General features: G+C 48.1%; 1 protein-coding gene across 10 annotated transcripts in view; it reads left to right on the top strand.

Moving 5' to 3' along the window:
- The window catches only part of syngap1b (synaptic Ras GTPase activating protein 1b), a 35,439-nt gene that overhangs the window by 7,186 nt on the left and 11,171 nt on the right, over positions 1-17,082 (top strand). For 5 of the 10 annotated variants that reach the window (XR_005100568.1, XM_037273135.1, XM_037273131.1 and 2 more), the window contains exons 3-15: positions 5,600-5,705; positions 12,114-12,550; positions 12,901-13,022; positions 13,157-13,310; positions 13,381-13,479; positions 13,577-13,816; positions 13,897-14,235; positions 14,355-14,499; positions 14,583-14,727; positions 15,230-15,466; positions 15,632-15,833; positions 16,452-16,624; positions 16,713-16,917. Coding sequence is in view for 9 of the 10 variants with exons in the window: in XM_037273135.1 (XP_037129030.1) it covers positions 5,600-5,705; positions 12,114-12,550; positions 12,901-13,022; positions 13,157-13,310; positions 13,381-13,479; positions 13,577-13,816; positions 13,897-14,235; positions 14,355-14,499; positions 14,583-14,727; positions 15,230-15,466; positions 15,632-15,833; positions 16,452-16,624; positions 16,713-16,917 (2,604 nt within the window). In the remaining variant the exon portion in view is untranslated. Of the gene's footprint in view, positions 1-5,599; positions 5,706-8,547; positions 9,123-12,113; positions 12,551-12,900; positions 13,023-13,156; positions 13,311-13,380; positions 13,480-13,576; positions 13,817-13,896; positions 14,236-14,354; positions 14,500-14,582; positions 14,728-15,229; positions 15,467-15,631; positions 15,834-16,451; positions 16,625-16,712; positions 16,918-17,082 lie in introns of those variants that run through there. The other 5 variants (XM_037273138.1, XM_037273140.1, XM_037273134.1 and 2 more) reach the window with 4 other exon arrangements.

Genomic DNA, 17,082 nt, shown 5'->3' with positions numbered 1-17,082 from the left:
CCTTGTTATGAAAAAAGTTGTTATAATAAGAGTTCTAAAAATATATTTACAGTATTGTACATTATAATTTTATTTTATAATATTAAGCGTTCTAAAAACATTTTTACAGTATGTACACTTGTACCTTGTTATAAAAAAGTTGTTATAAAAAAAGAGTTCTAAAAACGTATTTACAGTATGTATACTTTAGCTGCATCTACATATGTTATACCAGGAATGAGAATTTTCCGCGGATCCGCGGATTTCCGTGTTTTTTTCCGTCAAAAGTATCATTTTCGTGAATTGTGTAAATCCGTTGAGAATTGTTTTTGTATCTATATAAGGGGGGTGGTATGGAAGCAGCCGGCCAGGCAACATTAGCCTTGGCGACTCGCGAGCATTCGCCCGCCCGCCGCGACAGCAACTTTTGGCACATTTCAAGGCAAAATTAGTTAAGCTGTGAGTACGGAAATCGGCTTGCCTCTGTAAACCTAACTCACTGGCAGCAGTGATGCGACAACATCCGCCTTATTTTCGGCAGCATTTTGGCGCTACTTTCGTCACATCATTTCCACTTGATAACTTGACTTATGTGGAGAACTAGTGTTTTTACACCGCCACAATGTGAATTTGTGATTGGGATTTCATCACTTGTAGACGAGTTATTTAGTTAGATAGATCTAGGGCCTACTCAGCAAAAGTTGTCGCCAGCATGAGGATCGTGCCAGGGAAATAGACAAGGCGAACGGAATCAAGAACTGCTTCAGATGGGCATGGCTCGAGAGCAGCGTCATTGTACAACTCGGAACACAGTCAGTAACCACGTGCCTGACGGAATATATCCGTAAAGTAGATGTCCCGGGGAAGGTTTTGTTTATTTTCTGTCAAGATATGATCAGCTATGGAGGTCGCGGCGCTAGGAACATTAAGGAGCACATCGAAACAAAAAAAACACAAAGGTACTTTTTTACTTTTACAAGCATGTGGGTTTAGAAAGTAACATGATGTTACATGTAAGCTAATGTTACGCTATTGTCATGATATTGTCATGATAACGTGACCGGGGGTCTGGGGGGGCTGATGATATCGCCCCCCCCCCAGACCCCTGGTCGGCCCCCCACACCCCCGGCTACTTTTCAGTGTTTTTTCACATTTGCCATTCTCATCCCTGGTTACACACACGCACACACACACATCCTTGTTAACCTCCCTCTGCAGGACCCAAAGTACTTTACTGAGTTGTGGGGTCCACCCTTTCTAGTGGTCCAAGAACTATGAAAAAAATCAGGCAAGTCCCAAAAAAAATCTTGTTACTAAAAATCACTTTCAATAAACACAATTCAAAACTTTATTTTACATGTCAGTTTTTCAGTCACATGTGGGGCCTGTTTCTAACCTTGAGGCTTTGCGGGGTCCACCTTTACACACATGAGATTTTTAGTCAGTTCTGGGCTTTTAGTATTTCAACCTTAAGAGGTCCACCTATACACACATGACAAATAGTGAACAAATGGTGAAACAGGACCAGCCATGTGTTTCTACCTCTGTTAAGGGAATCTCTTTCAGTCATATTTTCTCCTCATGGTGGTTATTCTATTTTTGACAAAGTACTTAACAGCTTTCCAGTCTCTGTTACTCAGTGCTTGTGGTTCTGCAGCAATGCATCTCTCGCAGTCAAACTTACCAGGAACCTGATTTGTCAATATATACTTCCTTAAATGTTTATTTACTGCAGCACATTCCTCTGGGGTCCAGCTTCTTTTCACAACTTTTTCGTTACCTAAGGTCATAAGAAGAGCACTTTTTAGTTGACAACTTAATTAGAACAAGACTGCATAAAGAATACATTCACTTTATGTACAATAGTCCGACAAAAAAATTTAAATGAGATATTTTAAAAAGTCAACTATCTTTGTCAACGGTGATGAGCCCACAATAGACATAAGTAAATCAGTTATTATCTGGGATATTAATCCAGTCATTTAAGTTGCTAGGTGGTCTTCAGTGTCAGCTGTTTTTATATTAACAAAATTAAAAATAGATGCACAAAAGGGCAATATTAGAATGGCCCCAGTTTTGGAGGTGGGGGAAAGAGGTCTCTCATTTTCTTGACTACTTTTAAGCAGTTTTGCATTTGACCAGTGTCACTGCTGGTAGATGAAGCAATTCCTGGCCCCTACAGAGGTTGCACAGGCAGCACATTGGGATGCACCATTTCTCTGACAAAACCATTAAGAACAGATACAAGTTGTTGCAAAATCAGGGAAAATAAAAAATAAAAATCAGAAAAAAACTTTTTTCAGACAGTGTTTTACATGTATGGGGAATTTGCTTTGATAACGTGCTACACATAGACAAACAAAGATGATATAAATAAATTTGGAAATATATAGTGTGTAAAAAAAACAAATGCAAGCTGTATAAGAATAGTATCTGCCTTGGTGTGTCAATGTATGAATTTGCATATTCAGTAATAGGTTAATCTAGTGCAATTTTTTTTTCTCTCTTTTGAGGTAGATGTGTCATGTACATTACCCCTATTTAAAAATAGATGTAAACAAACATCTCACATATAATCAAGTTTAGCAATGACCTGTAACTCACATGAGAAAGGATGGGTTACGGTCGCCCTAACCCTTACCCTAACCCTAACCCTTACCCTAACCCTTACTCTAGCCGTTCAAGCAGCGCACCATCAACAAGAGCCTGTGGTTGTGAGAGTCCTAACCCTAGCCCCTAACCCTAGCCCCTACCTCTTACCCTATTCCTAGCCCTAGCTCTAACCTTAACCCTACCTCTTACCCTATTCCTAACCTTAACCCTACCTCTTACCCTATTCCTAACCCTAACCCTATTCCTAACCTAGCTCTAACCTTAACCCTAGCTCTTACTCTAGCTCTAACCGTAACCCTAACCCTTACCCTAGCTCTAGCTCTTACCCTATTCCTAACCCTAACCCTAACCCTAGCTCTTACCCTAATCCTAGCTCTTACCCTAACCCTAGCTCTTACCCTATTCCTAACCCTAGCTCTTACTCTAGCTCTAACCGTAACCCTAACCCTAACCCTAGCTCTAACCTTAACCGTAACCCTAGCTCTAACTCTAACCTTAACCGTAACCCTAACCCTAGCTCTTACCCTATTCCTAACCCTAGCTCTTACCCTATTCCTAACCCTAGCTCTAACCTTAACCCTAGCTTTTACCCTAATCCTAGCTCTTACCCTATTCCTAACCTTAACCCTACCTCTTACCCTATTCCTAACCCTAACCCTACCTCTTACTCTAGCTCTAACCTTAACCCTAGCTCTTACTCTAGCTCTAACCTTAACCCTAGCTCTTACAACCCTAGGTCTAACACCAACCCTAACTCCAGCCCCAGGTCTAAGGAGGTATATGGTTTTATGGGGGAGCACACGAGCAACTCTGTTGCAAATTTTTCAAGGATAAGATATTTTTGGTCCCACTGGGATTTGAACTCAGGTCGCTGGGGTGAGAGTACAGAGCACTAACCACTACACTATGGAACCCATGCCATTACTTCATGGATGTTACCTATATGGTTTTATGGAGCAGCTCACAAGTAAATAGTATAGATAGGAATAGGTAAATGCCAAAATACTTGAGGTTCCACTGAGACTTGAACTCTGGTCGCTGGGGTGAGAGTCCAGAGCACTAACCACTACAGTATGGAACCCACACCATTAATCCATGGAAGTTACCTATATGGTTTTATGGAGCAGCTCACAAGCAAATAGCATAGATAGGAATAGGTAAATTTCAAAATAGTTCAGGTTCCACTGAGACTTGAACTCAGGTCACTGGGGTGAGAGACCAGAGCATTAACCACTACACTATGGAACGCACACCATTATTCCATGGAAGTTACGTATATGGTTTTATGGAGCAGCTCACAAGCCAGCTAAAGGAATAGTATAAATAGGAATAGGTAAATGCCAAAATAGTTGAGGTTCCACTGAGACTTGAACTCAGGTCACTGGGGTGAGAGTCCAGAGTACTAACCACTACAGTATGGAACCCACAATATTAATCCATGGAAGTTACCTATATGGTTTTATAGAGCAGCTCACAAGCAGTATAGATAGGAATAGGTAAATGCCAAAATAGTTGAAGTTCCACTGAGACTTGAACTCAGGTCGCTGGGGTGAGAGTCCACAGCACAAACCACTACAGTATGGAACCCACGGTATTACGTCATGGAAGTTACGTATATGGTTTTATGGAGCAGCTCACAAGCATATATAGGAATAGGCAAATGCCAAAATAGTTGAGGTTCCACTGAGACTTGAATTCAGGTCGCTGGGGTGAGAGTCCAGAGCACTTACCACTACACTATGGAACTCATGCCATTATTTCATGGAAGTTACGTATATGGTTTTATAGAGCAGCTCACAAGCAGTATAGATAGGAATAGGTAAATGCCAAAAAGGTTGAGGGTCCACTGAGACTTGAACTCAGATCAGTGGATTCAGAGTCCAGTGTGCTAACCATTACACCATGGAACCACAAGGTCCAGACCATGGCAGGCATATGCTGGTGTGGGAGCCAGAAGTTTTGAATTTTTTTTTTTTTTTTTTTTTTTAAATTTTTTAAATTGCTAATGTGTCAATTGCTGGGTATCTGAAACCAGTTTTTCCAGTGTCCAGAGACCAGCTATTCCAATTTAGTCCCATAATTGGCTTTCTGTACAGCGCACAAGTGGCAGGGAAGTCTGGGAGTACAGTCAAACCTCGGTTTTCGAACGTCCCGGTTCTCGAACAAATTGGAATTCGAACAAAAAAATTCGCGATTTTTTTGCTTCGGTTGTCCAACAAAATTCGGAGGTTGAACCTCGCGAGATGAGCCGAAAGGACCCGAGAAAACCCGACCGCGCGGCCCGGATGCCGACTGACTCCGTTCGTTCTTGTAATTTCGTTACTTTGAGGATTGTTTTAACCCCTAATCATGTCTCCAAAGAAAGCAAGTGGGAGCAGTAAAGCCATCCTAAAACACAAAGGCGCTCTTTAAGCAATGCGACAGTGAGCGCCCGGCGCGCTGGGGTTGCGCGACCGCACCAAATTAAGCTCCCTGCGCACTGAGGTCCACTTAAATTTTAGAAAGTACATCAGAACTTTAAAAATATTTTCTAAATTTCAGCGACGGCTCTGTCACAATAATGCGACCAGCGCGGTGCAGTTGGGCGGTCGGCGGCACGCTACGGTTGAGCGTTCTCTCTCGCTCTCTCTCTCGCTCTCTCTCGCTCTCTCTCTCTTTCTCGCTCTCTCTCGCTCTCACACGCACACGCACACACGCACACGCACACACACTTTATGTCATTTATACTATTAATATAGTATTTACATGTTTGAAACTATTAATGTTCTAATGATAACATATGCACTTATATGGTTTAATATACACGTATTGATACACAAAAAAATTATGTATGTTAAAAACAAGAGGGTGACCGATTTTCACCTATCGCGGGTGGTCTTGGAACCAATTATCCGCAATAAACGAGGGATTACTGTATATGTACATTTTCCCAATTTGGTGTTGCCAGACAAGAAAGACTTTTTGGCCCTTGCAATATTGTGGCACCTTGTTTTGTGCGTGTGTCCAGGTCCACCCTTTGCTGATGCGCGAGAGGCGCTCTGAGTCGCACAGGAACAAGCTGCTGCGCCGCACGGTCAGCGTTCCCGTTGAGGGACGCCAACATCCCGAGATGGGTGAGCATGCAACACTTTTGCCACGGCACCAAAAAAACTTTTGCCTCGGCAAACGTTTGAGTCCAGCTCGTGAACGTGGCCGCCCGCTCGCGATGGCCTCGAAGGCCGCACATTTGTTTGCCTTAGCGCCGAGAGCTAGCGGCTCGCTCACCGAGCAACAACAATAGCGACGACCGTGACGACATTGGTCTCTGCGTCTTTTTCGTCTCCTGTCACTCGTTGGGGCTGCAGATGAAAGGCTTCCCAGCCCAGGTTTTCGTTCTGCATCTTGCTTTGTGTCACCGGGGCTATTTTTAGCTCCCTTCGTCCTTGCGTACTCTGCCGCTCCTCGATGGCCGCTCAGGCATTTTCACGTCACGGACCGACCTGGATAGTTCTCCAAATTGTCCGCTGACGATCCCTCGCGTGCCTTCCAAATCGTTTGTGCTTTCCCTCCACCCCAATCACTTGCCGGACGTCGTTAGAGTCGACTTGAGACGCCGGAACCGTGAGTCGAATATTCCCTCGGCACTACGTTGGCAATTTTGATAACAGTGGGAAAGAAAATGTATTTTTCTTGGGCTTTAAAATTTTGTACTTTTTTGCCCCCCCTCCAAGTTGTCAATCACCCATTTGTCCATCAGCTTCATCCCTCTATCTGGAGATTCCCGCTCTGCCCAAGTCGTGGGTCTTCGTGTCCTCGGGCAAGACACTGATGAAACGATATTCGGAATCGGCCTTTCAAACTCTAATACGTGTAATACCGTTGGCCCATCTCTCAGACTGTTTATCTGCACCGGGCTCGATACAAAAGGAGGAAAGAAAAGCTTGTCCATCAGCCAGCCAGTCAACAAGTGTTGAGGTAGATGACGGGCTTTTTTCTGTTCCTCCGGCAGACCAGCTGTCACTCAAAGCAAGGCCGAGCGTTCGCTCGCTTTCCCACTTGGCGTGCGATAAGATCGCGGCGGCCCACGGGGGTGAAAGACGAGCCCGCTTATGTAAGGGCTGCACGCGCGCGCCGCTTTACATAAACGCCTCCGATCCAGCCTGGACATTTTGCTGCCTTGTCATTTCCATTTGACGCCATTTTCAGCTTGTCCACACCAGGGTGCGATCGAGAGAACATTTGCCCTATCAAATTAGTTTTGGGATAATCGTCCGCTCGCTGATGACTTGACAATTGCTGGCTCTCTGGTCACGTTAAATCAATGTCATCTGATTGATTGATCACAGAAAGAAACTTAACTAACCTAGCATGTTGCCACTGCACACAGTTTTGGAAAAACAAGATGATTTTGTATTCCTTCAATTGTGCGGAGTGACGAAAAACAACGCTCGTTCTTTTTGGCTCTTAATATTCCGGAGAGCGCGCGAACCGACGGGATGAAAAAAAAAAACAGCCGAGTCTGCGCTACGTGCTGTCACTCGACTCTTAGACAGCTGCCCCGCTTGTCCAAAGACCGAAGAATTTGTATTTTTTTCTTTATTTTTACGGTATGCGTGATTATGTAAATTTTGGGCTGCGGTGGGAATTGTTATCGCGTTTCCAACTTCCTCATCACCAGAACAGCGCCGCAGTTGCTAAAAAGTTTCGCTTGGGTCCCACGAGTTCTCCGTTTGGCACTTGAGAATTGTCAAGAGAAGCGTCGGGCTGTGGCGTCTTCCTGTGGCAGAACATTGTCTTTTTGCAAACTGTTACTGTCTGAATGGAGCGAAATTCCCCAAGTTAGCGCAATGGGCGTCACCTTGACTTTTTTTTTTTCTCTCAGTTGTTTGGTGACAGAGTTGATTGTCTTCCATATTGGCACGAGCGTTTGTATGGAAGAAGGTTTAGCTTTGAGCTTCGGGTTCTGCTAGCCCCTTTTTTTTTTTTTTTACCCCCCCTCAACCTCTTTTACATCACCGTCGTCATGAATGTCCCTTTTTTCCTTTGCAAGAAGCTCACGCACATATTAGAGAGCGAGGGCGACGCTTGCTAGCGCGCTACGGCGGACTTAGTGGTAACCATGGAAATCATTACAGAGCAGACACGGTGTGAGGTTGTGAGCTATGGAGAGGAGAGGAAGAATGTTAGCCACATTCCAGCAATTGTGTGGTGGGACACAAGCTTGTTGGCACCCAAAGGTTATTTTTAGGCGCCTTGACGCGATGGGCCCGGTCGCGCTAAGTCAGCAAATGCTCAGCATTGACGGTCACGGCCACTTGGATGCCACTCTGACTTTTTGAAGCGCCGGCGGAACCTCCACCCTCGCGTCTCACTGTTTGAGACCCTCGTCGATGTTTGCGAGAGAACAAATTCCGATGCTGGATTAATTTGAGAATTAGAAAAAAAATGACCCCAGAGGTGACTTGAAAATAAAAAGCCAAATCTCTCGTGCGGAGAGGGAGTTGAGCTGCAATACGATCCAATTTCCACGCTAGTAATGCGCTCCACGCTTTGACGTCAACCTTCTCTGGACTTACAGACGCTTCTTTCTTAAGTTGGACTGGCTCTTTCGCTACAAGCGTCAGATTTTAAAATGTGGTTGTCATGGAAACGCATCCAGAGAGCCTTTGAGCTCTGACAATTCTGCCGAGCGCAACCAAAGCATTTTTTTTTTTGTATATCATTTCTTTCAACCAACATTTGAATGCATAAGAGTTTTAGTCCCAGCTGGAATGCAAGCCCCGCCTCCTTTTTACGCACTTGCATGCAGACGTGCGCGCGCCTAGTGAGGGAGAGAACGCGAGAAAAAGAGAAAGCGGCCGCGTCGCCGACCTGTGCAGGATGATGCGCCTGACATCCAGGCAACGGGCTGCTGGCAGACGAGCTGGGGCGGCCCACCTACGCAGCTCGTCAGCCAAGGGAAAGCTCTAAAAGCGCGCACAGCAGGACGAGCTCCAGGCGGGGCGAGCTTTTTCCGGTTTGCTTTCTTTTCCTTCGGGTGTTGCCGGACATTCTGCTTGGCTTCTCCGGGTGTGAAAGATGAGCCTGTCGGGCGGAGGGGGGCGAGCGAGATGCCACGAGGAGGTGCCGCGAAAGGCGGCAGCGGCGGGGGGCGCGCAGCGCAGCAGCCGCGCCTCCTCCTCTTCTTCCTCGTTTTGCTCTCGGTCTTTCTCGGCGTGAGTCGGTGTCTGTTTGTTTCTCTCCCCGAGTGGTGCTGAAAAATGCGCACACTTACTGAAGAGTGGCCTACTTCAAAAGGAGGAGGAGAAACGCTTGCTCTCGTCACGGAGGCACTTTGGGGTCACCTCTTGGGCGGCCCGCAGCTGTGAATGTACTTTGCGGCCCAGCCTGGCCCGTCCACCTGCACCACCTTGCTTGGATTCTTTTTCTTGCCAAAAGAACAGAACAACCTTCTGCTTATCGGATTGAACTTGAAGCTCTCTATTTTTATGAATCGTGCCTCTTGCAGCGACTCGATAATTCAATCAATTTTCCAGATTGACAACAAACAAGTAAGTCCGAGTTAGTTTTGGGGCTGGAACGGTTGAATTTGATGGATATTCCTTTCAATGGGAAACATTTCGGAACCAAAGCAAAGACCTGATTGCGGGCCATCGTCACTGTTCTACTTTTTTTCCCCAAGAAGCTCGTTTTCTTTGCTTTTTCATCTCACATGTTCTACTGCTCATTTCCAGAAAAGGCAGAAAGATAAATTTGTAAACTTTACCCACTCCTTCACCATCACATTCCTTGTTTGTTTTTTGTCCCCCCCCATGGTCCCACTGCATTCTCCATCTCTTCCGCCACGTTCTTGTCTTGCCTCCTTGTCCTGGCTGTTGTGCGGCTTATCTTTCACTTGCAAAGCTTGCATGTTAGCCTTCTCTTTTTGCTGACTTCTTTTTTTTAAGGATCCTCAGAGGTGGCCTTCACTGAATGTAGAACACATCATCATTGCGGCCAACCATTTTTTGTTAGTCTTCCTCTATGTGTGTGTGTGTGTGTCTGTGTGTGTGTGTGTTTAGTCAAGTCAGCCGTGTTTGCAGAGGCTGCTCTTGAAAGTCGACCTTCTTTGTAGACTGTTTTGTGCCACTCCCACCATCATCAGGAGATGTTTTTGCAGAATGTCTGCCATCTCTGAAGAGGGTGGCCCGTCCACCATCTTTGTGGGTTGCGTTACGCCAAGTCGCCCATCTTTGTGGACTGTTTTGCCCGCCATCTTTGTGGACCGCGTTTCCGAATGTAGCCCATCATTGTCGAGTGCACGCGGGCCGCCGTTTTTCTTGGAAGCGCGTTACAAAACAAGCCTGCTCAAAACCCGCCGTTGCTATGACAACCCAAGCAAAAAAGCCAATGAAATGGAGCAGATTGGCGCTTTGGTTGAAAGGATATACTTAATGCCTGGGACTCATTTGCGCCGACTATTAAGCTGCTAATCAAGGGCACGTGAAAGCCGAGCGTGCCTTTATCCACATTGTGCATGGGCAGGACCAGGAACACTGTGTGATGTTCAAAGAGCGCTTTTTTAGAAGCCGAGCGCTTGCTGGCTTCAAACGAGGCTGCGCAGGTTGCCGCTCACCTGGACTCTGCTGATTTTTCGCCCCCCCTCCCCACGCATCGTTAATAAGGGAAAATGTCGTTGGACATGGTGGGCGGCGTGTGGGCGCCAAAGTCTCTCTGACTGACAAGGCTCGTTTGGTCTGAAAAGAAGCGCGGCCTTAATTACACACACTCAATTGCCACTTCTGGCGCTGCGGTTGCCGGCTCGGGCTTTGAAAGCTCAACATTGCCATGTTTCCACTCAGCTGGGGACTCCTTGCACTGGAAGGACGTGGTCTCAAGAGGCGCGCCAAAATGCTCACATTAGATTTGCCCAGCCTGCTTCTTTTCATTGCTCACAATTAATCTATTAATTGATGAACTAGAGCGCCATTAATGATCTCCAAACTTGAATATCATTCCAACTGATCTTACTCATTTACCCTGGAAGCTGTTCTTTCAGGACCATGGACAGCATCCCACTTCAACTCTGCCACTCATCAGAATATATTCTCACTTCTCATAGTTTCTGCTCTTTGGTAGACTCCTTTGCTCTTAAGGTCACCTTTCAGTGGTTCCCCCGGTGGCCTCTGACTTGTCTGGCCTGCTTTTTCATCAAACAGCCACTGGCTGCTGTCTTGCTGGTGTTTTTTTTTCTTCTTCTTTTTTTCCTCTCAATTCTCCCGGCGTGGGCTTCTGAGAGTGTTCGATTGTACTCAAAAGAAACGGAGAGAAAGAGAGAGTGGCACCTGGAAGGGAACCCTGAGCCGTCCGGCCTAGACGGACACACGGAGCGTTTAAGCTCGACTGTCGTCATTGGGATCCATTAATGGTTGCCAGAGATGGGGACTCGAGTCACTGTGACTTGGACTCGAGTCGACTCGAGTCGCTGTTTTGATGACTTGTGACTTGACAAAAATAAAAAAACTTGAGACTCGACTTGGACTTGGAAGTTAAAGACTCGGGACTTGACTTGACTTGAGACACGATGACTTGAATGACTTCCGTGTTATTTAGTTTATGCTTTCAGTTTGAATATAAAATTAATAATACTTTTAAAAAAGTAATATCGATAACACGGTAGGAGCGCAGGCTGAGAATGGCGTCGTCATGATTGGATCGCTACCCTGTCAATCAATCAGTCGTGCCCTCTCTACCTACCTAACGTGTTTATTGGAGAATCACGCCCCTTTATATCAGACATGCACAAACATGTCAGCGGGAGCGGTACCGCGAGGCAAAAGACGAACAGCACAGTGCAAGATATGCAACAGAAACATTTCAGACAGCCAGACGACTTTGTCCGTTTGAAGTTTATAGAGCTCTGGTGTCTCCAGATGTTACAGATGAAACATAAAATGTTTCTAATGCTCTTTAATGTGTTTCTTCTTTCAGATTTTTTTCAGATTATTTTTCCATATTTGCAACTCAAATGTGTCAGACACTGTCGGCAGACGTTCATTTGTTTAGATTGAGCTGTCAATCATTGTATGAGGTAATTTCTTTTTTGTTTGATTCCATGGTGTATTTTCCTGAATATCAGTAATTACAGTGCAAATCCAAATTATTGTCATATTTTTTAAACAGGTTAGACACATTGGACAATGATGGTTACTTAAAGTTACTTATATCTTGTCTTTTCGTTACTAAGATCAGATTCTGCGGGTAAAATTGCAATAATAAGGTGACTTGACTTGGACTTGACTTGACCTATTTAAGGACTTGACTTGGACTTGACTTGACCTATTTAAGGACTTGACTTGACTTGCCCAAGAAAAAGATGACTTGGGACTTACTTGAGACTTGGAGGTTAAGACTAGAGACTCACTTGAGACTTGCACATGTGTGACTTGGTCCCATCTCTGATGGTTGCTGTTTTGAAATGGTCACATTTGGACAACTGATTTCCAAAGTGCAACGTGGGCAGCTTTGCTAACGTCTTTGTGGTCGGTCTTGTGTGCCGCTAGATCACCGACCTCGGCGGAAGAGCATCGCCACGGGGAAGCAGCCCAGCATGGACCTCCCCCCCAGCGCCCCCCTTCAACCCTTCCGACAATCCGTGAGTACCTCCCCTGCCTCTTGCCTCTCGCTGCCCCTCGTGCCCCCCCGCGCTGCCGCCCACGCCTGGGGGCGGCGGGCGGGCGGCACCCCCCCGCCTCCCTCCTTGCCGCTCTCCCTGGCCGCGTCGCCCGCCTTCGCTCCGCGCCGGCGGAAGAAGGGAGGCGGAGCGGCCTCCCTGCCTTGCTCGCTGCCCCTCTCTCCTTGCCCATCGCTCCCCCTGCCCCGCTCGTCCTCCTCCTGCTCCCCTCCACCCCCCTTCCCGTACTGGGGCGGAGACTGGAGGGCCGCTGCTTGGAGTCCCGTGGCGGGAGGAAGCCTAATTGGATCACTGCCCCTGGTGGAGGTATGTGGAAAATCATGCTGCGCCTCACCTTGCTTGCATAGCAATAAATGCTAATGTGATCCTAGCACACAGTCCTGACGAAAGTAGCTGAAATTGCCGCTTGAGTCAAAGTATCTTACCTTTAGCGCCCAGCAATCGAGCAATTCTGTATTGCGGGTTGCACTCCATCCTGTTGTTGGTCAAGAAAAGCTCCAGCAAGCCAACATCAGCGCATCACTTCTTGTTTGGATGGGTCGATTTTCTCCTGACAGGAAGTTGGGCGGCGTTGCGCTCTGGTGCACGCCGCGGGCCGTGTCCGTGGGCTGATGATGTTACACTGCTAAGCGCCACCCTTGTGCTTATGCCTGCAGAGTTTCCTGAGCAGGAGGTTGAAGGGCTCCATCAAGAGAGCCAAGAGTCAGCCCAAACTGGACCGAAGCAGCAGCTTCCGACACATGATCCTGCCCCGCTTCCGCAGTGCCGACCAGGACAGGTCGGTGTCCTCGCGTCGAACACTTTTGCCACACGGAACGCTTTGCTCATGCATAAGTCCCACCCTCACTCCTCGAGGGAGGGACAAATTGGCCACGAGCAATGAGACTTGCCCCCACTTCGTGGTTCCGGCAGGACGCGCTTGATGCAAAGCTTCAAAGAGTCACACTCACACGAGTCGCTGCTGTCGCCCAGCAGCGCCGCCGAGGCGCTCGACCTCACGCTGGACGAAGAGGCCGTCATCAAGCCCGTCCACTCCAGCATCCTGGGCCAGGAGTACTGCTTCGAGGTGAGCCTAAACACCCCCTTCCCTCCGTCGCCAACGGTAACCAACTGTCGCGGGTGGACGACTGCCTTAGGTGACCACGGCATCGGGAACCAAGTGCTTTGCGTGTCGCTCGGCGGCCGAGAGGGACAAATGGATCGAGAATCTGCAGAGAGCCGTCAAGCCCAACAAGGTGAGGCGAGGCGACCGATGAACCAACCGACCAAAGAACGGGACATCCATCCACGGGCTGGCCCGAGATCACCCGTACCTATGTCGCCTCCTTCCAGGACAACAGTCGGCGCGTGGACAACGTGCTGAAGCTGTGGATCATCGAGGCGAGAGAGCTGCCCGCCAAGAAGCGATACTATTGCGAGCTGTGCCTGGACGACATGCTGTACGCGCGCACCACCAGCAAGCCGCGCACCGACACCGTTTTCTGGGGGGAGCACTTTGAGTTCAACAACCTGCCGGCCGTGCGGAACCTGCGCCTGCACCTCTACAAGGAGACTGACAAGAAAAGACGCAAGGTGAGATGGCAGAAAGAGCCGAGAGAAGACCATGACTCTGTTGCGAAATTGTCTTGGGTTGTGTTTTTCTACCTGTCCAGGAAAAGAGCACCTACCTGGGCCTGGTCAGCATCCCCATCTCCAGCATCACGGGGCGTCAGTTTGTGGAGCAGTGGTACCCCGTCATCCAGCCCAGCGTCCTCACCAAGGGGGGGGGCGTGGGCGGTGGCGGCAAGATCATCAATGCCTCGCTGCGCCTCAAGTCTCGCTTCCAGACCATGAACATCCTGCCCATGGAGCTGTACAAGGAGTTCGCCGAGTACGTCACCAACAACTACCGCACGCTGTGCGCCGTTTTGGAGCCCGTGCTCAGCGTCAAGAGCAAAGAGGAGGTGGCCTGCGCGCTGGTGCACATCCTGCAGAGCACCGGGAAAGCAAAGGTACAGCCCGGACTCGAGAAACATGTCAGCATCTCCAAAGACGCTCACAAAAAAATGTTTCACGGGATATGTTGACGTGTGTCAAAAAGATGTTTTGGATACTTCTCCTTCTCCTCCAGGACTTCCTGTCAGACATGGCCATGTGCGAGGTGGACCGATTCATCGACCGGGAGCATCTCATCTTCAGAGAGAACACTCTGGCCACCAAAGCAATAGAAGAGTACCTCAAGCTCATCGGACACAAGTACCTCAAGGATGCCATCGGTTGGTACACTCGCTGCTACGAGCCACGCGGCCGCCCGCTTCAGGTCAGAGGTCAACGGGCTTGTCCGTGCTTTCTTCCCCAGGGGAGTTCATACGCGCCTTGTACGAATCGGAGGAAAACTGCGAGGTGGACCCCATGCGAACGCCTCCCTCCGTGCTGCCGGAGCACCAGGCCAACCTGAGAATGTGCTGCGAGCTGGCCCTTTGCAAGATCGTCACTTCCCACTGGTGAGCGCACACGCACACGTCATGCCGCCCGCCGTCTTCCACACACTCAAAACATAAATTCTCCAATGGCAAAGCACAATTTTAGTTTTGCCACATCATTTTCTTGTCACATTTGGAATGTATTCGGGATTTTTGATCTTTTGTCCCTCAAGTTTTCCTTTTTTGCCACATGTTGCGCAACAGTTTTGTGTGTTTTGTCTAATTTGAATCCTTTGGTCCAATTCAATTTTTTTTTCATTACATGGATATGTTTTTAGGTTACATTTCTATTGTTTTTCACTTTGAATTCATTTGTCACTTTAAATATATTTTTTGTCACGTTCATCAGATTTAGTCACATTTTGTTTTTATGTCACATTTCATCAATGTTTTTCACCTATTTTGATTTGTTTTGTCGAATGTGGAATTTATTTGTCAAATTGGAAACATTTCTTCTCATTTGACACAATTCTTTGCTCCACACTGGTGTCTTTTTGGGGGTGGTGCTCATGTGTGCCGCCAGCGTGTTCCCGCGCGAGCTGAAGGAGGTGTTTGCGTCGTGGCGAGTGCGCTGCGCCGAGCGCGGGCGCGAGGACATCGCCGAGCGTCTCATCAGCGGCTCGCTCTTCCTGCGCTTCCTGTGTCCCGCCATCATGTCGCCGTCGCTCTTCAACATGACGCAGGAATATCCCGACGAGCAGACTTCGCGCACGCTCACCCTCATCGCCAAAGTGGTGCAGAACCTCGCCAACTTCTCCAAGTAGGTGACGTCTCGCATTATTTGGTGAGAAACCGCTGTTTCGGACCCAAACCGTAAAAGTAGTGCTTTGTGGAAGTAAGACCAAAGTGGCCTTTTGCCACCACGTTGATTGTTTGAGACGCACGTGGCCACCATTGGTGTGAACGTGTGACGGCTGGCGTTCAGGTTCGGCAACAAGGAGGAGTACATGTGCTTCATGAACGAGTTTGTGGAGATGGAGTGGGGCTCCATGCAGCAGTTCCTCTATGAGATCTCCAACCTGGACAGCGTCACCAACGCTGGCAGCTTTGAGGGCTACGTCGACCTGGGCCGGGAGCTCTCCGTGCTCCATAGTCTCCTCTGGGAGGTGATGGCCCAGCTCAGCAAGGTAACTGCCAATGCGGGAGCACTGACCCCTGCCAGAAACCTTTTTGTCATGTTTTTGTTTTGTCATATTTTCAACTTTTTGCCACAGTCTTTTTTTTTTTTTTTTGTCCCATTCGGAAGTGTTGGTGTCAAATAATGTTCCTTTTTCTCATTTCTCATTATCTTGTTGAACCGTTTGTCAAATTTATATACTTTTTGTCATGTTAGGGTAAGGGTGAAATTTGTTTGTTTTATTTTGGCCCAACTTTTACGTTTGTCAAATTGTATTTTTTGTCAAAATCATTTTTGTCACATTCAGATCCTTGTGGCAAATTGGAATTTTGTTTGTCCCAAATTCATCTTTTTTCATCATGTTGGAATTATATAGTTTGTTGAATTTTCATGTTTGTCACATTTCCATAATTATCGTGGGTCACATTTTGATTGTAGTATTTGCTCCTTTTTGGCAAGTTTGTGTATATTCGCTCTTTAATCCGTTTGTCAACTATTTCTTGTTTGTCACCGAGGTTGTAAAAGTAGCAAGCCTGTTTTGCCAGAGTGAGGAGTGGAACGTACAGATGCACGTTTTCCATCCAAGTGATGCGAAAAGTCATGCGGCAATCGCTTTTGTCGCCCGTAGGACGCCATCATCAAACTGGGCCCTCTGCCCCGCCTTCTGAACGACATCAGCATGGCCTTGCGCAACCCGCACCTGCAGAGGCAGCCCAGCCACCAGTCCGAGCGACTCCTATCCCGGCCCTCCTTCAACCGTGGCGTCTCCTCCGACTTCCGCAACCTCGCCATGCTCAACAGGCAGGGCGTGATTCTTTCCGTCGACTTTGTCAAACGTGTGCACCCTTTTGAAAATGGCGTCTGTTTGCCCCCCCCCCCCCCCGCGCAGCTCCATGGACCTCGTCCGCCTGCCTTCGCCGACGTCCACCGGCGGAATGTTGCCATCCCGCTCCCAGCTGAGCTTTCAGGAGCGTGAGCACCTCCTGCACCGAGCGCCCTCCAAAGACATGTTCTACGCGTCACGCCCCCCCCTGGCCCGCTCCAGCCCGGCCTACTGCACCAGCAGCTCCGACATCACCGAACCTGACGGCAAGGTGAGTCGCGTGGAAGTCGTTCGCCATCCCATCGGCCAGGCCACGAGTACGAGCTGCATGCCGCTCATACTTGCTGGAATCTCCCATGATCAAGTCTACAGTGAAGCCCCCCGCTTATCGGGGTGAGCCCTGTCAGAGTCCCACATGTGCATGTAGCGAGCAGGC

The sequence above is a fragment of the Syngnathus acus genome, chromosome 16, assembly GCF_901709675.1.
Source record: "Syngnathus acus chromosome 16, fSynAcu1.2, whole genome shotgun sequence".
NCBI lineage: Eukaryota > Metazoa > Chordata > Actinopteri > Syngnathiformes > Syngnathidae > Syngnathus > Syngnathus acus.
This window is presented reverse-complemented; position numbering and strand designations above follow the sequence as displayed.